The following is a 13,377-nucleotide window of genomic DNA, read 5'->3' as shown; positions in this document are numbered from 1 at the left end:
ACCAATGATCTGATTAATTATAATGCTGCTTCATGTGTATGTGTGTGCAGTTTCCCAAATTAGCTTCAGATTCCTTTGATGAAGGAAGAACAAAGGTATCGGGTATGATTTTAAGTGCTCGTGTAATAATGTATATCCCCCGTATGCCCTTAGGTGAAAGATGGCATGGAAATTAAAATAATATCTTTAAATTCACACTAACCCATATTATGCTCGTTACTTTACTTAAGTGTTTCCAATCTAATAGATAGGAAAATCTCATTTGATACCACCAAGTAGTGCCGCTGAGAATATGTATTTTTAGTTGAAAATCAACAGAAATGGATTATTCTTGGTTAAACTAATTGTTAATAAATTCACTTATAAGGTCTCCTATGATACTTTACAAGAATATAAGAAAGGTAGGTTTCTTTTTGTTTTAGAGGACAGTAATCCAAAGAGTGTATTGCATCTAAGTACCAATGAACTAACATGATGTTATGGTATGATATTAAAATTAACACAGTGGCTTTCACTAGCAAAAGCTTAAGGCTCTGTTCTTTTAATCTGTTGCTCTTTTGCGACTGTTAATATACTTACTATTGCATTCCTTTTTTCTCAACTGGCAACGTTCTCAGGAGTAATTACAAAATGCATGTTCTCCCATATATAGTACTGTATAGGAACTGAAATGCTGCTGCTGGCTTCTGGCTCCTGGAATTGCTTTCTGCAAAAACCATTTCCTGCTGAGTGTTAGTCAGTGCCATGCTGCTGTGTGTCTCCAGTTTACAAACTAAGAAGCCCCTCCCCCCAAATGTAAATTACGGTTTCCCCATGGTGCGTCTTGTTGGATTTTTTTTCCTTCCAAAGTAACCTAAAAACACTATATTTTTATGTCTTCTAAAAAAATAACTGCCTTGACTAGATCAGCTCAGACAGCATAGGCCACATCTTTGTTATCAACTTCAATACAGAGGTTCCATTTAGTTGTTGTAGGTAGCATCATCGATTACACAGCAAATCCTAAAAGAAATTTTGTATGAAAATCTAAAAAGCTGCAAGGGGAAGAGAAATAACCACTCAAGTAGTCCACGCTGTAGCATGAGAAAGTGAGCCATGCAAGGTCATAAATCTCTCACAAAGGTAAATGAGCTTGCACACAAGCAGAACAAAGCGTCAGAATAAGTATTTTTTCTTCCCAATTTGAGGTTCTATTAAGGGTTTTGCACACAGATAAGCAAAGCATCTTCCTGTGAATAGTATGTTATCTTTGGAATCTAGTCTGACGTTGAAGTCTGAAACAACCACTTGAAGGTACATAAGGGTAGATTTGCTGGAAAAGACAAGTGGTCTATCTAGATCAGCACTCTGCTTAAGAGTGGCCAACCACATGTCTAACCTAGATGGCATACCAGCAGGGTACAGAGAGACAAGTCTCTCCCTGTTGTGGACCCCTGCCCCCTCACCCCTTGGTATTCAGAGAGTTACTGCCTCTGAACATGAAGGTTCCAGTTAATCATCAAGGCTCATAACCATTGACAGACATATCCTACATGAATTTGCCTAATTCCCTTTTAAAGTCAATGAGACAAGTGGACATTAGTACATCCTGTGGCAGTGAATTCTGCAAGTTAATTATTGCGATTAGGAAATACTTTCTTTTGTCTGTCATGAGTCTGGTACTGATTGCTGGGTATTTATGAATTCTAGAATTCTAGAAATGTTTATGAATTTCTAGAATTCTAGAAACAGCAAGTCAGCTGAAATTAATTAATTTATGATAGTGTATATAAATAGGTACACATTGTCACAATATAAGATAAGAAAGATATTTTAGCAAATGTGACCTTTTACCATTTGTTTTGCCCTCAGATATACTGAGATTATTTCGGAGGAATCACTTTTATACTCTTATCAGGCAGTGGCTGAATAGCAGTACATTTTTATGGATGTTTTGATGAATTAGTACTCCTGGATTCTGTATCTTTAGGTGGCTGCCCTTCAAGAGGAAAAAAGTAGTCTGATGTCTGAAAATGAGATTATGAATGATCGGTTGGACCAGCTGGATGGCTCTCTTGATGATACCAATACTGCAGTAACAAAAAAGTATTTTCATGCACAGTTACAACTGGAACAACTGCAGGAAGAAAACTTCAGGTATGGATTAGTGACTTCTATTGGCACTGTTATACCCAGTGACCTCATGAATTAATTAGAAGTGAAACAGGTGGAGAATTGCTGCATTAAACTTACTGTATTTTTGGGAATCTCTTCTAAAAACATTGTATTTTTTGGAACCCACTTGAAAAGTAACTCCATGCTATTTTCCCCCTTCCCAACATAAAATGGTGGATGTTCACACCAGTTAACACTGGACAATTTATATTTAATTTTTTTTATTTTTAGTATATACTATATAATCTACATAATATATATAAAAATAATATATAAAACAACAACAAGCACAGACAAACCCAAATTTGCCATTGGACCTCGCAGAACCTCTTCTCCCAGCTTAACCTATTCCGCCTTTGCCTCATGAACAACCTGTAAAAGAGCCATAAGCCAGTGCTGGGTTCCAGTCCACAGTTTTGAGAACCACTAGATTAATCTAGTGATCTCTTTTTGAGGCTGGCCTTGAAGACAGTTCCGAAAGTCCTGCTCATGCAGAACACTATCCTATTCATTCGTGGCTTAAGTGCACTTGTTTGCAGTGTTTCCTATATACCCACCATATGCTTGATTCAAAGTGCTGGCTATCACCTGTAAAACTAAGAACAACCTAGGTTCAGCATACCTGAGACAATGCCTTCTTCACTGCTAGCCTGCCTAATTGCTAAGATCTTCTCAAGAGGCCACTGTTTAGGGTTCTACACTGATGGGTGGTTCATTCCATGAAGACTCATAATACAGCCTTTTCTGTGGTAACACTTTAAATTATGGAGCATACTTCCTGGTGAAGCCTGGTGTAAAACTTTCCACCAGACTGTCAAACTTGCTCTAGCTCTTCATTTGTTCCTAATTTAACTAATTGCTGTGGAACTAAGATATTTCTGCTGCTGTTAATTCTAGTAATCTGTTTTATCATTTTGTTTGTTTTATTTTATATATTTTAAATGTCAGTGGCTTTATTTTGTTCATGACCTTCTATAATATTGATGAAAAACTGATTTTTTAAAAAAATATTGCATTATCTATAGTCTGCTTTTCTCACTGAGACTCGGTGCAGATTATACCATGTAACTCAATACAATCAATAGTTGGGAGTTCAATAAACAAAAGAGTAGGGTATGGATTGCAGAAATTTGAAAAAAAGCCAAAATTTAATACAGAGCTGAAATAGTGCTGAAACAAAATATAAGCAATTTAACATGACATGTTAAACATGGAAACTCCTCAGTAGGAGCATGCTTGCAGCAACAAACAGTTCACAGTAGTATAGTCTACAGTTCGTATCTCTATATCAGAGCATCTTTCTGAACAATTTCCTTACACCACAGTCCTATAACCTGTGTAAAAAAAAGCTCTGCTGAATAATTCATAGACATAGTTTGTAGAAAGCCAGGAGAATGGGAGCTTTCCTGATCAATTCAGGTAGGCCATTCCATAACGTGGGAACCACCATAAAGAAATGTGCACATGTGGGCAGCTGTTGATTTTGCCCATTTACAGGGTGGTATCTACAAAAGGCTCTGTTCAGATGAGCAAAGCTGCCATGGCAGAGCATAGGGAGAGAGGCAGTCCCATAGATATGAAGGCCCAAGATCATGAAGCGGTTTGTGTGTGATAGCCAAAACTTTGAACCTGGTAACTGAGGGGTAGCCAATGAAGTGATTGTAGAATGGGAGTAATATGCATGCTCCATCCAGCTCCTCATAATAACTGAGGTGAGGCATTCTGTACCAAATGGAGTCTCCAAGTTGTCTTCAAGGGGGACCTATATAGAATGTGTTACAGTTGGTAATCAAGAAGATTGAAAAAAGAAAAACCCTGGGCATGGAAATATCAAGGTCTGTATCCAAAAAGGCTAAAAAAATTATTACATCATAGAATCTTTAAATATAAATATTAAAAACCATATAATAAAAATCCATCAATTTTCAGTAACAATGAAGCATTGCCTTTGTCTATGTTCAGGTAGAGATCATAGAATCATAGAGTTGGAAGGGGCCATACAGACCATCTAGTTCAACCCCCTGCCCAGTGCAGGATCAGCCTAAAGCATCTCTGACAAATATTCATCCAAATAAATATTTGAATAAATGATCATCATCTGAGCCATTAGAGCCATATTCATCACTTAGCCTGCCCTAAAACCAGACCGAAAAAGGTCCAAATCACAAGAGTTGTCCAAGGAGGCCTGGAGCTTGTCAGCTACTGCTCTCAACCACTTTGCCCAGAAAGGGCAGTTTAGAGACTGGGCCATAATTGCCTGCATCATTTTTGTCTAAGGATGGTTTTTTAAGTAGTGGGCAAATGACTGCCTCTTTGAGAGGCTGAGGGAAGGTGCCTTGAGTTAGTGACTGATTTAGGGTTCCTTTATGTGGTCTTTACAAGATTCTAGCAGCCAGGATGGACAAGGATCCATCCCTCAGTGGGATGGGCAAGGATCTGTTGATGTGAAAGAACAACTTAGTGATTGCTCTGTTTATTTTGAAGACTCCTTTTGCTTGCCATTTTGGGATGATGCAGCTTCTGGTCAGATGTGATTTATCATCTTTTGTCATATTTTGAAATATGGGATAGGAATGGGGAATACTTGATGCATATGATTAAGAGACTAGGGGTTATACTGGACCTGGCACTGCTGCTAGAGAAACAAGTAAATGCAGCTGCAAAAAAAACCCCTCACAACTCAGACTAGCCGGGAAGATGGCTCTCTACCTTGACACAGCTGATCTGGCCATTTGGATTTATGGCACAGTAACGTCAAGACTAGACTACTGTAATGCACTCCACATAGGTCTCCCTTTCAAAGTCAACTTGGAGACTCCAGCTGGTGGAGAAGGCTGCAATTCATTACTCTCAGGAGCTAGGTGGAGCATGAATATCACTCCCATCCTGCAGTCACTCTATTGGCTGCCCTTCAGTTACCAGGCTCAATTCAAGTTCATGACTATCACATTCAGAGCCCTTCATGGCCTTCACCTCTCACATCTGTGCAACCACCTCTCCCCCTATGTTTCGCCATGGCAATTTCGCTCATCTGAACAGAGTCTTCTACAGCTACCATTCTACAGTTGGGCAAAATCAACAGCTGCCTTTAAACATACTTTCGCTGTGGTAGCCCCTGCCTTTTGGTCTGCTTGAGGTCAGGAAAACTCCCATCCTCCTGGCTTTCCTCAAACTATGCAAAACTGAACTATTCTACCCAGATTATAGGGCCTGGTAGGAACTGGGACTATAAACTATGCTGTTGGATACAGTCTGCTGATGTAGATATGCTCCTGCTAGGGATTTCCATGTTGCTAAACATGTCATGTTAATTAGTTACTCTCTTTCAGAAAGAATTTTATCTCGGTGCTCAACTTTATGATTGTTTTCAAATTTTCTGCTACTATACCCTATAAGAATAATACTAGGAAAAATGGAAGGCAGTAGGAAAGGAGGAAGACCTAAAACGAGATGGCTTGACTCAATAAAAGAAGTCACATCCTCCAGTTTGCAGGATCTGAGCAAGTCTGTTAATAATAGGATGCTTTGGAGGCCTTTCATTCATAGGGTCGCCATAGGTCGGAAGCAACTTGATGGCACATCACACACATGTACCTTGTTGTATCTGCTCACTAAATGCCCTGTTCATTATTGTATTTTGCTCAGTGAATATTCTAGCTGTTCATTATATTATATTTCACCTCCACTATGTAATTTATCTTGTGTCACAGTGAGAAAAGTGGACAATAAATAAATATAAATAAATAATAAAATCTGCAGAATAAGGCATGTTTATTTTAATTTTTTTGCTCATTTTAGTTTTTGCGTTTCTCACTAATCATAATCATTATTTATAGATACCCTATAAAGAGAAACAGATACTCTTAACAATTGCTTATTAATAAGATTCAAAAGTACATTTTTGAAATTTAGTAATTCTAGAGCAGCCATTCTCTAGACTTAATTTTCCTTTGTGGAAAGGAAATGCATATAATAAACTGCTCCTTGTCTAATATGTCTATCCCTTTCTTAAATTTTCTTAAATATTTTTGTTTTGCCTCTATAAATATAAGATAAATGAGCAATACTGCTTATGAGTATAAATATGTAGTATTAAAGAAGTGAATACTGAGAAGTATTTTCTAGCAATCCCTTCTATGTTTATGAAAAGGCTTGAAGCTGCAAAAGATGATTATCGTGTTCACTGTGAAGAGCTGGAGAAACAACTGGTTGAGCTTCAACATCGGAATGATGAACTGACCAGTCTGGCAGAAGAATCCAGGGCCTTGAAAGATGAAATTGATATTCTGAGGTATGGTGTGAATAGTTGCCACTGGTAAAGAGTGTCCCCAGCATATGATGAGGTTGTCCAACTTCTTACAACGACGTATACTACTTCACTTCTCATAAACAAAGAAACAAAATGTCAAATAAATACAGCAATTCAGTCGCAATGTTACACATTTTGTTAAACTAATAGATTTTAGACCATAATCCAGGAGCCCTTTGTTTGCAAGTGTAATTGAAGTTGTCAAAACTATTTTGGACTAAGTGATACGTGATGTTCTGGTATTGAAAGTGCAAAATTTGGCAGTAAACAAGAGTGAATATGATGGGTTTTTATTTCTACATTTTCATGTTTATAAGTAATATTAGGGTATCCCTATGCTTTGGTTATCATGTATGCTGTTACATTTTTTTCCACATCTGAAAAATACGTCATTGCACTTATGGTTAAGGTGTAAGATGCTGTGCATTCAGGAGTGCTGCAGACTTCCTCAATAAGAGTGCCGTCCTAAGCACAGTGGCTTCAATAGATGTGGAAGGGTATAACCCTGCTTAAGTGGCACTGTTAAGTGTTGCACTACAATGTCAGGGATCCAGACTTTGAGTATCTTAATTTTTAATAACAAATGAAGACGTATGAAATTTACACCTGGAATGCATTTGTGTATTGTGGAAGAAATTCTTCCCTTTAGTGATCGCTGTGGAGGGGAAGAGAAAAGAGGTTCAGTCTTCCTTTCCTCCAAGCTGATTGGCCTGGAAAATTCCTGGAGATTTGGTGGTGGTACTTATGGAGGAGGGTTTAGGGAACAATTAGCATAGAGTCTACCCTCCAAAGCTACCTTTTTCTCCAGGGGAACTGATCTCTCTAGTCTGGAGATCAGTTGTAATTCTAGGAGATGTCCAGTCCCCATTTGAAGGTTGGCAACTCTAGGACGGAGAATGGGGATGAGAGGGAGCTTATCAGGGATGGGACGCCACCCTCTGCAGCTGCCATTTCCTCCAGGGGATCTGATATCTATTGTTTGGAGACTGGTTATAACTCTGGAAACACTTCGTGCCTCACCTAGAGGTTAGAAACCGTAGCTCAGAGTCAGCACACCAAAAGGACACATTGAGTTGCTTCACTCCAGGTGGACTCTAAACATCTCCATGAATTACATCTCCCAGAATTACTACTGGTCTCCAGACAACAAAAATCAGTTCCCCTAGAGAAAATGACAGCTTTGGAGAGTGGGCACTGTGGCATTATACCCCACTGAAGTCCTTCCTTGCCCCCAAACTCTGTCCTCCCCAGGATCCACCTCCAAATCTTCAGGAATTTCCCAGCTCAGAGCTGGCAATCCTACATTGAGCCCTATTTTATCCGCCTTCCATCATCATTGAAAGATACCAAAGAGGGCACTACTCCCTTTCACCCCCAAAATATTTGCTTTGGAGGAGGTATTTGTGGTTCATTTTGTTCTCTGGGGGAAGCAATTTAAACCTCATCCACACTCAGAACTGCCATATTTGTGCTACTTTCTTGTGCTAGGTGTATAAGGAAAGGGAAATGTGCATATGTCTTCAATGTCTACATCTGAGTTAGAGAATATGGTATATGTGGGATAGGAGTAGATCAGTTAGATTCCTTCACCTCTCTACCATCTCTACCATCAGTAGATAATCTCTGTGAAGGAATTAAACAATTTCTACCATTTTGTATTTGAGTATTGTTTAATATTTAAAATGGTTGCCTTTGGGGAAAATTATCAGTTTCAGGCAGATCATTCTTAAGGTAAACCTAGGAAATAGAAACCCAAACAAACTATCCCTACTGACATTTGGAGAAGTGAAGCGTAGGGCTGCTTTACTGATTAATCAAGATCTTGGTGGAAGTGCCAGATATAAACCTTATAAACAAGAGAACCAGAAACAAGCTAAGGACGACCAAAGAAGGGAGCTGAGGAGAAATCTTTGCGGGAGAATTTGACTGCTGCAAGAAGGTACAAGGCTGAACTAGAGGAAATTGTTGTACTTTAGAATTTACCAGGATAGACAATAGTCTAGTTGGCTTTAGATGGGTATGTTTTCTTTTGTTGATAACTTCTTGTAATATGTATTATTGATGCTTTTAATAGTAGCATTTTGATTTGTTGTATAATCAGCTTGCTCTCTGAAACTTTTTTCTGCTCTCTATATCTAGAGGCCATCCCTGGTAATTGTGAGTTATGTGGGTCTTATAAGAAATCTTTAATGCTATAGAGAAAAGGTTGTTGGTTGGAGACAGTCAAGAGGAGAAAAAGTAGACTTTGGGTTGATGGTAGATGTGTGTGCATGCACCAGTGCCTTCTTCTGCAGAGTCTTCCTTAGTGGTCACCCATCCAAGCACTGACCCTGCTTATCTTCTGAGATCTGATGAGATCAGGCTATACCATGCTGCCTTCCCTCCCAGGTTGGTGGTAATAGAAGAACTACTGGAGGAGAGCAGTTAAAATGGGGCTGCAGATTTGAAACTAGAGATGCCACCTCCAGATTGGGAAATTCCAGTCAATCTGGGTATGGTGCCTAGGGAGCACATTGTTTGGGAAAGAGAGGGAGATCAGCACAGACATGATACCATAGAGTCTGCCCTCCAAAATTGTCATATTCTTCACAGGAACTGATCTCTGTAATCTGGAGATCAGTTGAAATTCCATGAGAACTACATTCCCCACCTGGCAGCTGGTAACCCTAATAAAAACTGTTCTGGCTCACTTTCCCTTCCAGTCACTGGGTAGTCTACTGCCCAAATTTTGATGTTCTTTTTTACTGTCATCACCTGTCCTCTGATTCTACACATGGATGAACCATAATAATATACATGCTTCACGATCACTTAATCCACAGAAGTCATTCCCAAAAGTGTAACAGTTGAGGATATACTACTGTTGGTTTTTTGTAATAACCCATCTTGAGAACAGAGAAATAAATTGTGTGATCCCAAGTATGTTTAGGGAGCAATCCTTACTTAAGCAGATCTAATTGAAAGTAAGTCCCAGGTTATTCAGTAGGGCTTATTCCCAGGAAAGTGTCCTTAGGATTAAGTTTCCTTAATCATTTATCTCAGATGCAAACTAACATGTAAAAGAAAACCCATAATATTTCAACTAGGAGGTGAGTCTGTATCATCCTCATAGCCTGCATTATTCTGGGAAAAATCAGGAATGAATGTCTGTCAAAATGGTTTGCTTTTCACTGCACTTAGTTCTATGAAAGCCATTGGGGATCTGGTTTTGGAAAATGGAGCAAATGTAGAGATTTGAGTAGTGGTCATTTGCTTCTGCTCTTTGTTGGCTTTGCTGCTACAGAATGGTTGCAGATAAGGCAAGTAAGCTGGAGTCAAATGTTGAGGTGTACCGTAAAAAACTGGAGGATCTGAATGACTTTCGCAGACAAGTGAAATCTCTGCAGGAAACAAATATGATGTATATGCATAATACTGTTAGCCTAGAAGAAGAGCTAAAGAAAGCAAATGCAGCCCGTGCACAGTTGGAAACATATAAAAGGCAGGTAAGAAATTAGCTTTCCTTTACATCCTGTGAATTAATGTTTCCTCGTTATTTTAGTTGTTTAAAAACTTGTGTCCCCTGACTTAGATATGATTCAAATCCCTTTTTCCTTGCTGAATGAATCAGTTCCTAATCCTGCCACTTATTTACATGCATATGTCTTGTTGATTTGTTATTTTTTATATTAAAAAAGTAAATGTGTTCATTTAGGGCAAGCCTAGAAGTGGTCCTTCTATGAAGGGGGGGGGAGCAGCTTTGTTGTGAGAAACGCACATTTCAGTCGCAAACCAGAAGCTTGTATGCTTGGCTGCACGTGTGGGTTGCATGTTCACTTTGAGGTATTTATGGATGTAGTCAAAGTGCCGAAGTGAGAGAAGGCCACTCGACATGTGTTGTGGGAGTTCTGCATTGATGTCTGAGGACTTTCACAGTCTAGTTGGGATTTGAACCTGGGTCTCCATCATCCTACTCAGACATGACATGGTGTTCAATGTGTTGTAGATGGGAGTTCAAAACTGGTTATTTGAGCTGCTGAAGATATTCTGGCTAGACACCCTCTTCCCATTTTTTCCAAATCAACCAGTATCATTTTTCCTCATTCATATAAGGTCCAAGAACTTCACAACAAATTGTCTGAAGAATCCAAAAGAGCTGATACACAGGCATTTGAACTGAAGCGATTAGAAGAAAAGCATGAAGCATTACTTAAAGAGAGAGAGGTGGGTCTTCTGTGAGTGTAATTGAATACATTAGTTGGTTTTCTCAAAACAGCTGAATATAGTTAAGATACATGGACAGAGATGCCTGATAACAAGACCATTTTCTGTTGATAAAAGACATTGAGAACCTTAGTCTCAAGAGACTGAACTCTGACCAGAATAAAAGCAGAAGGAGATTGTACTGTAACGTAGGGACTTCAACAACATTAAAACAAATTTTACTAAACATGGCAAATACTTCTGTTGATGGAAGATTTTTGTGAGCTCTTAAACACCAAAGAGTTATTTAGAACTGGGATTGTCAGCAGGATTTTTCTTAGTCAAAAGCCAAAATTATATCGCCTAATGTTCTAACGAAGACACTGCTGTACGAAATCAGACATCAGCTTGAGGGGCACTAGCAGAAGGAATTAAAGGTGGAACTGCTGCATGAGGCAAAGAGGGGCTAAATGTGTGTCTTTTTACTTGGCTATATTTGCAGTTCTGAAGCTGTCATGTAAATTGAGGGTCTCGATATTGGAGGGTGTCAGACTGGGGCAGTGATTCCTTAGAAGGGACCCCTTCCTTGGTTGATCAACCAATACCCTCTTGTTCTGAGGATAGCCCTGTGTTGTTGGGGGTGTAAAAGTTCCCATCCTCCCCTTCCTTCCCACTGCCTTTGTCCAAGAAGCAGAGGAGAATCTGCATGTGTGTGAGAGGGCGTACCCCCACATCTCCCCTTCCTGCTGTATTGTGTAAGGTGCCACCACTCTATTTCTCTACCTATGTCTTGAGGTACAGGAAGGGGCTGTGTGTGTGTGCTGCTTCACACACCTGCCCTCCTCCCTAGCCAGCTAATTTGCTATAGCCCAGTCACAGTGGTATTTGGAAATGTAGTTGCATAGTCCTGGAAAAATTTAGATTGCTAGACAGAAGATTAAATGTCAAGAGTATGTTAAAAGTAGAGTTCTGAGAATTGTTACCAGTTCTGTATGCAGGGCCAACTAGGCAGAGATTAGGGATCTCAATGCACAAATGAGAAAGTGATGCTGCGAATAAGGGTTTAGGTTTGTTAGGCAGTGGGAAACGTTCTGTGAGAAGCTGTACCTTTACAAAAGAGGTGGACTTGAACCAAAAGGGCACCAGGCTTGTGGTGCTTAATTTATCTATATATAATGTCAGAATAGGTTTTAAACTAACATCTGGGGTATGCCAACAGGAGCTGGAGAACCTCTGGTTCAAGGTGATCCATCCCAAAGGGATGGTGTGATAAATTCTTGGGAAAATATTAGTGGGAGCAGGCTAGAACTTGAGAATGAGAGTAGGTAAAGGAGGGCTGTGTGAAGAAACCTTTAGGAGGTTTTGGGAGGCAAGGATTGTTTAGAGAGGGGAACAAGGTACAAGTACAAGGTAAGCTAATGCTAGAATCCTCAAAGCCAAAACAGGAGAATTGGAGTTCTTGGTGCCAAATTATAATTTAGATATAGCAAACATTATGAGAAACCTAATGGAACAGAGAAAATTAATGGGACACTTTTATCCCTGAATATAAACTCTCTATACAGGACATGAAGGAATGTGGTGTTGGTGGTGGTACATCAGAGAGGGCACAGAATCAAATAAGCTTGACAGCATTAGGGAAATAAACTCCCCCATGGAACTACTATATACTCAGATATCGGGCCCTATAGGTTACTTGTGGAGGTGTACTATCATTTCCCTGATCAAAACCATGAGTCAGATCTTGTGAGAAAGAAGGAAATAAAATAAGCGATTAAGCTGGAAATCGTTGTAATACTGGGTGGCTTCAGCTACCATGACATAGATGACAAAAAATGCATGGTAGTATGAAGCTGGCTTCCACCAAATCAGACCATTTGAGTGCAGTCTACTGAGACTGGCTCTCTAGAGAGTCAGGCTTTCCCAGCATTTCCTCAGTTGAGATTTTAAGGACCGAATGCAGGACTTTCAGGAAACAACTGTGGTATTCTACCACTGAGCCACAGCCTCTGTCTTAAGGAGTTCTTCGAGCCATACCTTCTATTTGATTTACCACTACTTTAAATAATCTTTTTAAAAATATTATTTTCAGAGGTTGATAGTACAGCGTGATGCACTGAAAGAGACAAATGAAGAACTTAGGTGTTCACAAATGCAGCAGGATCACCTCAGCCAAGCAGGTACTTTTCTCTTTTTTACCTTTTTGTAGATCTTCTTTTTTATAATTCCATAAACTTACTAATGTGTAATCTTTTTCAGATGCGTCTGTTGTGAAAAATCATGAAAATCTTGCTGCCGAAATTCTGCCTGTGGAATATAGGTAAGAAAAGTGCTAGCAAAAACCATAATACCCTAAAGGTTTTTTGTGAATATGTTTTGACTGAATAATAGAGTAGCATGCGTACGAACAGAAAATTATTTTGTTTAAAGTTGATGGAAATTGTATAACTTTCCAGTTTTTGCTTAAAATCTTTTCTAGTAATGCCCTTGAAATAGAATAGTTAGCAAGGCTGAGTAACACGTCAAAATTAGTCTGGAATCTGGATTCTTATGGGATTTGTTGTATACGTTTTTAATGGTGGAAAAATTGCTAAAGTTCCAATGAAGAGGGCCATAAAATGGAATCTGTTGACAGTGGGTCTTTTTAGGAAAATTGTTGCCCTTCTTGGAAAAGAGATTTTTTGATAATGTGAGATGTGTGTGTGGGGGGGGGGGGGAATTTTTAAATTATC

The 13,377-nt window shown here is 39.2% G+C and overlaps 1 protein-coding gene across 3 annotated transcripts in view; it reads left to right on the top strand.

Annotated features, from left to right (window-relative positions):
• The window catches only part of HOOK1 (hook microtubule tethering protein 1), a 57,694-nt gene that overhangs the window by 31,330 nt on the left and 12,987 nt on the right, over window positions 1-13,377 (top strand). For all 3 annotated transcript variants that reach the window (XM_054981765.1, XM_054981764.1, XM_054981763.1), the window contains 6 exons: window positions 1,970-2,136; window positions 6,305-6,445; window positions 9,747-9,948; window positions 10,556-10,666; window positions 12,738-12,825; window positions 12,905-12,965. In XM_054981765.1, coding sequence (XP_054837740.1) covers window positions 1,970-2,136; window positions 6,305-6,445; window positions 9,747-9,948; window positions 10,556-10,666; window positions 12,738-12,825; window positions 12,905-12,965 — 770 coding nt within the window. The remainder of the gene's footprint in view (window positions 1-1,969; window positions 2,137-6,304; window positions 6,446-9,746; window positions 9,949-10,555; window positions 10,667-12,737; window positions 12,826-12,904; window positions 12,966-13,377) is intronic.

This window comes from Eublepharis macularius, chromosome 5 (genome assembly GCF_028583425.1).
Source record: "Eublepharis macularius isolate TG4126 chromosome 5, MPM_Emac_v1.0, whole genome shotgun sequence".
Taxonomy (NCBI): domain Eukaryota; kingdom Metazoa; phylum Chordata; class Lepidosauria; order Squamata; family Eublepharidae; genus Eublepharis; species Eublepharis macularius.
This window is presented reverse-complemented; position numbering and strand designations above follow the sequence as displayed.